The 12,161-nt window shown below is 42.6% G+C and overlaps 1 protein-coding gene across 1 annotated transcript in view; it reads left to right on the top strand.

Moving 5' to 3' along the window:
- The window catches only part of KIF5C (kinesin family member 5C), a 75,512-nt gene that overhangs the window by 47,584 nt on the left and 15,767 nt on the right, over positions 1-12,161 (top strand). The window contains exons 14-19 of the mRNA XM_083153841.1: positions 1,381-1,587; positions 2,813-2,959; positions 4,231-4,419; positions 6,496-6,613; positions 7,669-7,745; positions 9,226-9,335. Of these exons, the coding sequence (XP_083009967.1) occupies positions 1,381-1,587; positions 2,813-2,959; positions 4,231-4,419; positions 6,496-6,613; positions 7,669-7,745; positions 9,226-9,335 (848 nt within the window). The remainder of the gene's footprint in view (positions 1-1,380; positions 1,588-2,812; positions 2,960-4,230; positions 4,420-6,495; positions 6,614-7,668; positions 7,746-9,225; positions 9,336-12,161) is intronic.

Genomic DNA, 12,161 nt, shown 5'->3' with positions numbered 1-12,161 from the left:
TGGACTGGAGATGCCGGTGAAGAGGATGCCGGAGGCCGCCGTGGACATCGGGAGACCACCAGGGGACCAGGAAAGTATGAAAAAAAAATTATATATATATATATGTATATTCCAAAAATCCGAAAAAATCCCTTATCCAAAATGCTCGTGGTCCCAAGCATTTTGGATAAGGCATACTGAACCTGTAATATATATACTACAAAAACATTGAAAACATGAAATTGATATTTCTTATTTTCTTACTTATATTTTTAAGATGAAAGTACCTAGCTATGTGTGATTTTATATTTATTTTCTTTTCACCTGTATGCTGGTTTGGTACTTTGATTTGATTTTGATCGTGGGCATCGCAGGTAAAAAAATGGCGGGCATCGCGGGCATTGAATGCACTAAAAATCGGGTGTGACGCGACCGACGCGATGCCCGCGATTTCCCATAGGGAACAATGTTAAATGTCTCAATTGACCCGATTTTCATGTTCAATGCCTCAATTGACCCGATTTTTCCATAGGAACCAATGTTAAATGGCCCACAGAGGCCAAATAGCCACCCTGAAGTGTGAAATGGCCCCCACAATTGTTAACACCACCCCACGATCAACGTGAACCCGAAGCGTGGCGAGTGGCGGCGGTACGCGTCCTACGACCTTTTCATACCCCCACTATCCATGTCGGCGTGGAGTTGAGAATAGAATAGTGTGGCGAGCGCAGCGAGCCACCGAGCCCGAAGCGTGGCGAGCGCAGCGAGCCCCGCAAGGGGACGCGGATACCTTCACAGGTAAACGCGTCCCTTCGCGGGCTTCACAGGTATCCGCGTCCGCTCGCCACGCTTCGGGCTGGGTGGCTCGCTGCGCTCGCCACACTATTCTATTCTCAACTCCACGCCGACGTGGATAGTGGGGGTATGAAAAGGTCGTAGGACGCGTACCGCCGCCCCTCGCGGGCTCGCTGCGCTCGCCACGCTTCGGGTTCACGTTTATCGTGGGGTGGCGTTAACAATTGTGGGGGCCATTTTACACTTCAGGGTGCCTATTTGGCCTCTGTGGGCCATTTAACATTGTTTCCTAAGGAAAAATCGGGTCAATTAAGGCATTAAACAGGAAAATCGGGTCAATTGAGACATTTAACATTGTTCCCTATGGGAAATCGCGTCGGTCGCGTCGCACCCGATTTTTTAGTGCATTCAATGATCGCGATGGGCGCCGTGCTAGGTAAAGAGTACCGCTGGTTTTTATGTATTTGTTCTTTTAAGATAATCAGTGTTTATGTAACAGCTTGATACATTTGCAACAGAAGTGTGTGAGTTGGTCCAGGGTGTGGGAATGCATACAGACTTTCTGCCATCATGTCACTCATGTTTCATACTGTTTGACACCTATAGCTCCTAGCATCAACTCGCAGAGATTATGAGAAAATCCAGGAGGAGCTGACTCGGCTTCAGCTGGAGAACGACGCAGCCAAGGATGAGGTGAAGGAGGTTCTGCAGGCCCTAGAGGAATTGGCTGTAAACTATGACCAGAAGTCTCAGGAAGTAGAGGACAAGACCAAAGCCAATGAGCAGCTGACTGATGAACTAGCGCAGAAAGCGGTAAGAGGACAATTAATTACATGTCACTTTAGTGATGCAATGGTCACATTGTTTCAAACCTTGTTATTAGCCAGGTCATTGAATAATAGAGCAAGATTCTTAGGGGTGTATTCAATGTTTTTTTGCAAGCTGTGACAGCGAGCAGTGCTGTCTGCTCGCTGTCACAGCTTGCAAGGTCAGTATTCAACAGACCCCTTTGCACAAGCCGTTTCGATGTTGCTAGAATTTAGCAGCGACGGAGAAACGGCATGAACGGCCATTAAAACAGCGTGACTCGCGGCTTTGCTGTTTGGGGGAATCTTCGCTGTACTCTGACAGCAAGGATTACCCCAGAATGTAGGGTGAGCGGCCGGTATGGGGGGCAAACGGCGAGGATCACTTGTTTTCGGCGATCCCCGCTGTTTAACTCCCTTGCTGGCCGCATGGAATATGGCCTCTCTTTTCAGAGCTCATTAGTATTGGTTACTGATTGTAACTGATTTGATTTGTGAATAACCAGTTTAAATGCATTTATTAAATATTGGGTTCAGATTAGGTTCACAGATTAGGTTCACCTCAAACAAGGGTCCGGCCACTACAAAGTGGGTCAGGGATGCAAGATACGGCAGAGTTGCATAACATAAAGGGGGTTTAGGACATGGGGTTTAAGAAAAAAAATCTGTGCTCAGATCCAGGAGTTTACCATAGAGAAGTGTATGCCGGGCAAACCATGGGCAGGGTGAACAGTTACACTTAAAAACAAAAGAAGGATAAATTTGAAGTAATGCTATTTGCGCTACCTCAGCTAATACCTTATATAAGTGCTAATGCAGCCACCATGTAAAAATAAAATAAAGAAAAAGGAAAACATGCCCCAATAGTGCAATATCTACTGATATCCACTGTATGCCCGGAACCAGAGAGTGCTTTAAATCACACAGCCTTGTACCAAAGAGTGAAATAGATCTGGCTTATCTGGCATCTTTCAGATGTTCTTCCAGCTGTGCAGAAATCCTCAAGTAACTTCTAAAAGTACTGTTTGACACAATTTATTTATTATGAAAGAGATGTAAAAAACTTGTGAAATAGCTAACCTGATACAGACACCTTCTAATACTGAGAAACACAATGGAAACTAGCCATTTCCTAATATGCAGTGTAATAGCACTAAGATGCCAACCAGTAAATCAGCTTATTATCTGCATTACTGCTATAACTGGAGTAACGCGTCTCATTTATTCTACAGACGATTCTAACCGCCACACAACGCGAACTACATCAGTTAAAGGAACTTAGCAGCCACCAGAAGAAGAGAACCACTGAGATACTGAACTTGTTGCTGAAGGACCTGGGCGAAATTGGTGGTATCATTGGCACAAATGATGTGAAAACGGTAACGTGTCGTTTTGTTTGTTTCTAATGGTAGACATTTTCTAGCATGGGGAGTGCTTAAAACGTGATGTTGCCCATATTAATCATACAGTCAAGCTAGCACCACAAACAAACAAAGAATACATAAATGTTGGTTGTGGTGTGTCTGGGACCTACGAGGATGGATCAATAAGTCCCTGTGTTTGAAGACAGGTGGCGTTGCTGAGGAAAGTTGGTATGACTATCATGTACTACCATTTTTCAAACAGCCCCATACCAAATTTCAGCATCTCATAGGTTAGTTTTTTTCCATCACGACAATGCACCAGCTCCCTCATACAGAATTGTTGCCGCCAAATTACATGAATTGCGCTATGAATTGTTGCTGCATCCACCGTACTCGCCCAACTTGGCTCCCTGCGACTTCTTTCTGTTCCCTAACCTGAAAACGTGTATTGCCATGAAATATGTTGAAAATAAAGAAAAAATGTTGTGAAAATTTTACTTCTTTATTCTTAACACAGGTACTTATTGATCCACCTTGGTATATCTCGCAGCTTACCGAGTGCCAACAAGAATTGGTTTCCCGCCGTTTCCCCTTGCTTGTGCCCACTGGTAGAGAAATCATTTGATGCACTTGCCATCGATGGTTGCCATCGATGGTGATTCTTCAACCAGCCATCGATAGTATTAAACTATTTGATGGATAACCATATATCCTACATGGATAACCATCAATAGTTTTAGCTATCGATGGCCATCCATTAATTTTGACTGAATGGTCCGTGGGCCTATCAGAACTTGGGGCTGGAACTTCCGGGTGTCAGGGGGCGGAGCAATGCTCCATGTCCTGGCACCTTGAAAAATAAAAAAGAAAGAAACATTGGTTTCCAGATGATTTCTCCTGGGCTCACAAATAAAAGACAGTGGAGGCACAGCATGCCACCCAGAGCTGTGGGGATCCCACCCCTGGTGCCAGCACCACCTCCAGGCACAGCATATTGTCCTGATCCATAACTATTGGGCAGCTGCTGTACACACACAGCCCCCTATACAGATGGACTCTTGCTATTCTCCTACATCCTATGGACACTAAAAAGCAGCTGAGCTCCTTCACCTGGGGCTGTGTATTCCTGGGTGTAACTGCGCAGGTAATTATCGTGACACAACTGTACATATATATTTAATACCCTGGGATGAAATATAATCCACTGTCTGTCTCCTACAGCCTCTGAGTACGCTTACTCCCGCTTCATAGCAGTTAGATCATGACAATATCTTTTGTGTCTGCAGTTGGCTGATGTAAATGGCGTTATTGAGGAAGAGTTCACTATGGCTCGTCTATACATCAGCAAGATGAAATCAGAGATCAAGTCATTGTTGAACCGAAGCAAGCAACTGGAGGCAGCGCAGATCGAATCGAACCGCAAGATAAACGCCAGCGAGAAGGAGCTTGCAGCATGTCAGTTGCTAAGCTCACAGGTAGGAATTGGTGGAGTCACATTTCAGGATCATTATGGGTTAGTGCATCATTCCTAGGCACCTGTATGTAATATGAACATTGACAACTACTTGCACGGAGTAAGATACACCCATTTATATTCTATTTGATTTTGGACAAATTTAGCTTTGCATAGGTATTTCCTTACGCTAGGGATGTTTTTTTGGACGCATTAAGCTGGCCATAGAGCTACAGATTTATTGTCAGATCTGGCTGGTTTGAACAAAAACCTGGTGATATCTGAATTACATGTGTCAGTTTTCCAGCATTTAAAAGCAAATGGTTAACTGTCATCCATTACCAGGTTTTTTGTTCCAATAGATCAGACAATAAATATGTAGATGTATGGCTTGTTTGCTGAAAACGGCCATGGATTGTTGAGATCACAGCCATAACACGACAATTCGCGGCCGTTTTCGCCGATTGGCAGGTGGGACATTGAATTCTGCCTGCCGTTGAACAGGCGAGTGGACCGAAAACAGGCCAGGGTCCTGACTGTCGGGACGTACCAACAATCGGGACCTGGTATTGAATGCCCCCTTCATATCAATGTGGTAAAAGCTTGGTAGATGCAAGACTTGTGGGATTTATACCATCCATCAAAGCTGCAATATTAAAAAACAAACAACATTTTTTTTCTTGTTTTTCCTTTTAAAATAGTGTTGCTTTAAATCTGTATTTGAAATCATTGAAATCTTGGAGATACCTGCATCTCACAGGCATTTGCATTAACCTCAATGTGTTTCTGATGGTGAACAACATTTTATGGGATACGGTCGTATTGTCGACCGTTGGGTCGACAGGGTTCTAGGTCGACATGGATTTAGGTTGACAAATGCGTTAGATTGACATGGGTAAGGTCGACAGGTTGCGAGGTCGACATGGGTTTTTTCACTGTTTTTTGTGCCGACAGGCGGTATTTCATGCCCTACCATCCACTAGGGCGTGGTGGGAGAATACAATAGTGAAGCGAGCGATGCGAGGGGCTGCGGTTGACTTCCAACTGTGTCCATGTCGACTGTGTCAACATTCAGGTAAAAAACTGTGAAAAAACTCATGTCGACCTCGCGACCTGTCGACCTAACGCATTTGTCGACTTAACCCCATGTCGACCTTGTCCCATGTCGACCTAGACACAGGTTGACCTTCACCCATGTCGACCTAGACCCCTGTCGACCTTGCTGCCTGTCGACCCAATGGTGTCAACCTAATGACTGTCGACCTAAGTCGGGTTGACAATACGATCCACACACCATTTTATTTATTTTATTTATTTCCATTTTTCAGTATTTATAGACCTACAGTTTCACCATTCTACCTGTGGTTATTTAGTATTCAGTTGTAATTACCTTGAATGGGAAAGATAACATTATTTTGTAGCTGTGGTTCTAGGTTGCTCGGAATGTAATATTTAATATAATGATTACAGTATTGGTGGCTTTTTAGCTTTGTACACAATGTATAACTATTGCACTCCCACTGGCTGTCAACGGTACTGCAGCCCATAGACTGAAATAAAACAAAGGATAGTTGTGTGCAATAATGTTTTTTTTTTTAATCCTGTAACTCAGTTTTCATGTACAGTAAGCATATGTTTTGTTATTGAAATGAAATCTGAGGACCTTTATTGAGGTACAATAGCCCCTTGTGATGGGTTGCATCAATGAAATATTCTTGCTTCAAATACCTATATTTTTAATGGTGCCACCTATGAAATATGAAATGTGCTGCATCCCTAAAAGCCCTTTCCATCTCCTCCTTCCATTGCACACAGCTGCACATTTGTGTATCTTGTATGACAGAGAACATTGGTGTCCCAATTTACTACCATTTCTGTAGAAATAAGAGAAGTCTCAGGTGGAGGATTTATGGGCAAACAATACATTACTAGCCTTACAAATTCTAGATTACCCTGCAGTCTCCTCCGCTGGTATCACACCAGTGCCTTCTTTCAAAGCTGGTCCTATTTTAAGTAAATAAAGTCATAATTACAATGTTTCCACCATAAATATATTGCTTCTATAAAATGTCTTTCATTCATTTATTTTTGTTGGCAGCATGAAGCAAAGATCAGATCCCTGACAGATTACATGCAGAACATTGAGCAGAGGCGCAGACAGCTGGAGGAGACCCAGGACTCTCTGAACGAGGAACTGGCTAAGCTCCATGCACAAGGTAATCTTCCCAACAAATAATTGCTGATTAATAACGCGGCTGATAAGTTTGAAGTAAAATCATATGTGCTCAAGATGCACAGGTCTGCATGATGTATCAAGATTTAGGAGGTATCCAATTATTTATTATTATTTATTTAGAGCATATTTTGTTATAAGGATGTTCAATTAGTCCCCTTTTTTTCTGTCCAAACATTTTTCATGCAAAAACACCTAGGATCCACAAAAAAGTTGCAGACGTGTGTTTTCACAACAGGCTTAAAGCGGATTGGTTTCGCGTGCCTGAAGCAGGTGAAACAAACTCCCTGATAAGTGTCAGTTTCAGGGCTTACTGGATAACTCTGAGTGCTAATTGGATACCACCTATAGTTGCCTGCTCTCCTGGACCTCAGCTGTTAGGTGTGTGTGTGTGTACGTGCATGGAGGGGGAAGGGGCATTGATACAATTGCACATTTGCACTGTACTCTGCCAATTTCACCCGCCTGGACCTGTGATCTGGGATCTTCCGGTATACTTCAATAAAATACCAGAAATGGTAATGGATATAAATAGTACACAAGTGACATGAATATATGTAAGATATTACGTTATTCTATTTGGTGGGCATTGAAGAGTTTTGTGAAATGTATCACTTGTTTTCTATAAGTAATAATACCTCATATTATTATTTGTGTAAAGCTGGGTACACATCTAAAGATTTATCTGCCCAATCTGTCTGGTAAAGGACAAACATTTGGCAATGTAGGGGAGAAAAGCACATTGGTTTTATACAATTTCTAAGGATTTTAGAGCAAATGGTTGATTGTCTTTTCAGCGATTTTTCGGATGCGTCTATGATGGCAGCGATGACCACTTCCAGCCCGATTCTTAAGTGTATTTTGGAAAGCCCTAGACTGGGACAGATGGAAAATTCTAGTGGATTTGATCATTATTATCGCTGATATCTATCTTTTATAATTGGTTTTCAAAATATAGGAGGAGGATAACTGCTGCTAAGTATTGTGGGAAGAGATGTAGAGGACATAGTGTAATTGTTGGTGTTAATTCATTCACAGAAAAAATGCATGAAGTCTCCTTTCAGGATAAGGAGAAGGAACACCTGACCCGACTCCAGGATGCAGAGGAGATGAAGGTAACTCCACTAGCACCTTGTGCTACTAGCAATCCAGACTGTCATAGAATTCTGTAGAACATTTTTTAGCAGCTATATCTCTAAATGGGTGTAACTTACTGTAGAGTATCCCATGCAGCTGCCAGGAGGGGTGCCCATGATGCATGTACTCCCTTGCTGTAGGCCACTGCTCATCGGAATATGTGTTGGGGATGGTACTGCTGTCTCTGCTCTCCAGAGGAACGGTCTCTGCTCTGCAGAGGAACTATGGCCTAAACAATGTTCCAATATGGCAGCTTTGTTGAGCATATAAAAGGGCCTTTCCGATGCCATCACCCCATGCCCACTTTCTTGAAATGTTACTATCGCACCTGGCGGTTGTGTTTTACACCCCTGCCTCCTAAATACAGAATGTTTCCTTCATAGCTGGTAGTTGTAAATATGATGGTTCAGTCCGCAACAGAAGCGGTATCTAAGAGGAGGCAACAGGGGATCTGGATGCATCTTTAGATCTGAGGCCCATTAAAGTCAGCCCTTATTGTTTGTTCAGCGTGGTTCCTTTATTGCTTGATCAGGTCTGAGTTCTGTGTGTTACCTGACAGGAACCTATGAGATATTGGGGGTTTATTTACTCAGATGGGAGTTCTATTGAAGATGGGATGTTGCCCATAGAAACCAATCAGATTCTATTATCTTTAGGAAGGTGCTAAATAAATAATAAGTAGAATGTAATTGGTTGCTTTTGGCTACAGCCCTCTTTAAAAGAACACCCATCTTAGTAAATAAACCCCATAATATTGAATTAGGATAGGTGTTTAATCTTTAGGGAATCTTTAGGTGTATAATCTTTGGATCACAACCAAGTAGCATGACAAGCATTAGGTCGACACCACTAGGACGACATGCAGGTAGGTTGACATGACTTTAGGTTGACATGCAGGAATCCACTAGGGCCTGTTGGGAGAACAAAATAGTGTGCCGAGCGTACCATGACGAGCGCAGTGAGCCATGCTAGGGGATTTGGTGGTACGTTTCGGTGTCCATGTAGACACGACATGTGCCGACAGGTGGTATTTCTTGCCCTACCATCCACTAGGACGTGGTGGGAGAATAAAATAATAAAGTGTGCCAGAAGCATGGCGAGCGGACGCGGTGGTACGTTTTAGTGTTTATGTTGACTGTCGTCATTCGGGTGAAAAAAAAGTTGACTTTTTCATTGTCGACCTTACCCATGTCGACCTAAGACAAGTCGACATTTAGTCATGTCGACCTTTCTGCATGTCGACCTAGTGGTGTCAACCTAATGCTTGTCGACCTACTTGCTGGTGACCTAATGATCCATACCCAATCATTATTATTACTTGTATTTATACGGCCCCACAAAGGTTCCATAGTGCAGCACACAGTACTACTCCACAGTATGATCCAACTGATGAGTTGGCCATGAGGTAGCAATCACACTCATCTTACTCGCATTGTTTTTTTTCATTGAATGTGACAGCAAACGCTGGAACAGCAGATGGAAAGTCACAGAGAAGCCCACCAGAAGCAGCTATCTCGTCTACGGGATGAAATTGAGGAGAAACAAAAAATGATTGATGAACTCAAAGAGTAAGTAAGGAATAATGGGCCTTATTCTAGTTCATTTTTTCTGACAAAATCCTTCTTAGATGGACAAAACCATGTGCACTGCAGGTGGGGCAGATGGTTCCTATTATGCCTCGAATCGGGACCATATAAAGTGCAAATGCAAGGAATAAATATTACCCTCCACCTGTTAGGTGAAGACTGTGGTGTGCCTTTTTCCTCCCAGGGACTCAAGACCTGAATGTATTGGGCCGAGAGTCACCATCCAGAAGTAGGGGAGTACACCCGATAGCTGCAGTCAAAGATGGTGAGTCAGGGATCCTTAAAATGCAAATGGCAAGGTCCAATGCTTGTGCAGATGGTTTGGTCCAAAAGGTATTTTGAGGCTGGTCCGGATCAGTCCCTGAAGTGTAAGTGGCCAAAAAACTGACGCGTTTCACCGTCTCAGCGGCTTTATCAAAGGTCTTTAATAAAGCCGATGAGACGGTGAAACGCGTCAGTTTCCCCCCCCTTACATTTCATGGACTGATCTGGACCAGCCTCAAAATACCTTTTGGACCACACCATCTGCACAAGCTTTGGACCTTGCCATTTGCATTTTAAGGATCCCTGAACCACCATCTTTGACTGCAGCTATCGGGTGTACGCCCCTACTTCTGGATGGTGACTCTCGGCCAAGGGCCGTTTGTATGGGGAAAAATCCTTCGGGGGCCATAGGTAAAAACTTCTCTTACAAATCGTCCTGCTGCAGCCATCCCACGCACCAGCGGCTGCTGCTGACTAGGACTGACAGTCTCCAGCTGCTGTTGATTACGAGGAATCTTGCGAGAACTACCGACCTCTTGCGAGAATTCCCCTGTACTTGACTACCAGTAAAGCGGCCGGACGGGTGAGAGTGCCACTCAGACCGGCCTGAGGTTCCCCACCCCTGCCCTAAACGGTCACTCATTGCATTAATAAGATGTGTTTATTTGAATGTAAAATCTGTCCAATCTCCAATTGGTTTTTATTGGTTTTAACTGTTATTATTAGTCAGAGCTGCTTTTTTCTCTTTTCTTTGTTATCTATAGCATATAGATACTATTACAATAGTTGTATGTGCTGGTAATGGTGTTATTGTAGTAGTAGTAGTAGTACGTTTATTTATAAGGCGCCGCAAAGTGTCCGCAGCGCCGTACATAGCAAACAAAAAAACAAATTACAAGGTAACGTACAGGGTGTGTTGAAAAATACAGTATGAATAGGGGTATAGCTGGTAGAACTAAAATCAGCATCAGTTCAGAAGTAGGTGTCAAAATTGTCAAGGAGACTGAAGATGAAGTAGAGGAAGGGAAGAACAGGACAGGAGCACAGGTGAGGTAATGAGGTAGGGTGAGTACGTGAGGAAGGAGGGCCCTGCTCATAAGAGTTAACATACTAAAAATAGGTGGGTGGACGAACGAAATACAATAGGATAAGTAGGAACGGAGGGGAACGGAGGCAGGATAGGAGGATCAAAAGAGGTTAGATTGTATGTAGAATGGGTATTGTGTAGTTGGTATTAGTGTGTAGTAATTGGGGTGATGTATGTAGAACTAATAAAACATAAAGATTCTATTATTAATGTAGTTGGTCAATGCCGGCTGGGACCAGTTTATGCCTTAAATGAGTTTATCTGGTGCCCCTTAATTTGTAGCCAAACCCCCACTAAGCATTGCTTTGATGCGCTTGCACAGAAACTGCCGCATTCTGCAGATTTATTTCTTTGATACTTATTTTTTTAGTACAGAAATGTAATTTTAATTTTTAAGTTAATTTTGTTCTGTACAGAATAAAGACACAGAAACTAAGCAAATAAATAAATAAAAATATATACTATGTTGTGCCTGGGGAACTGGGACTATGTTTGAAATGTAAAAGTACTCAGTAAACATTTTACCATAGTATGTGGGAATGTGGAAAAGTGCGAAAATTCGGGGATAAAATAATGGGTTTCATAAATGGAATAAGTAAACTACATTTAACTAAAAACCTGATGGCCATGTTGTTAGCCAATTTTTCTACTTGGGATTTAAAGGGCAGAAAGAGGGAATTGATTCCATTTCTAACAATTGTAGAGACTGTGGCTAAGAAAGTCATACTAAGATCATGGACCTCCTCTTCCCCGCCGTTCTTGAAGATGCTTTATTTTAATAGAAGAGCAACGTTGCCGGATGTTGAAAATGGAATCAAGAGGTTTTATAGGAAATGGGGAGTGTACATTGACTCCTTGGACGAAGGGACAAAGGCCCATGTTTTCAAATGATTCGAGGGAACCACCTGGTATTTATTAAGATCAATAACTTAGGATGATAGATCAGGATTCTTGCTGAAAAAGGGGGGGAGGGGAGGAGATGGGGGGGGGGGGGGTTGTTTGGATGTACAATTAAAATGTATGTGATGCTACTGGTCTTAAATTGATAAAAAGGCATAAGATACATATATATAATTTTAAATGGTTGCCTGCATATTGTTAAAAACGAAAATGGAAAAGTGGAGACGTGTGGGAAACAAATCTTTATTCCTTTCTTTGAGCTGGACTTGAAGATGTACCCCAGAACATGTTGTACTGGGGAACTCATTGTAACAATGTCTTATTTGTATAACCACAATTATCAAATAAAAATTGTTTAAAAAAAAATAAAAAATATATATACTGTAAATATAATGTAAATTAAAAGAAGCTATACCTTATCAATAAGGGGGTTGTGTAAAATACAACCCAAATTGAATACAAGAACACTAGTGTGCTTCTTAAGTGCAATACATAGTGCTAACTAAATGTAGCCTCGTTCTCCAGCCTTCTGGCCTTGACTCGTGCAGCAAAGTCAT

Source organism: Crinia signifera, chromosome 7, assembly GCF_055691185.1.
Source record: "Crinia signifera chromosome 7, ASM5569118v1, whole genome shotgun sequence".
NCBI classification, from domain to species: domain Eukaryota; kingdom Metazoa; phylum Chordata; class Amphibia; order Anura; family Myobatrachidae; genus Crinia; species Crinia signifera.
Note: the sequence above shows the minus strand (reverse complement) of the source record. Positions and strands in the feature narration are given on the sequence as shown.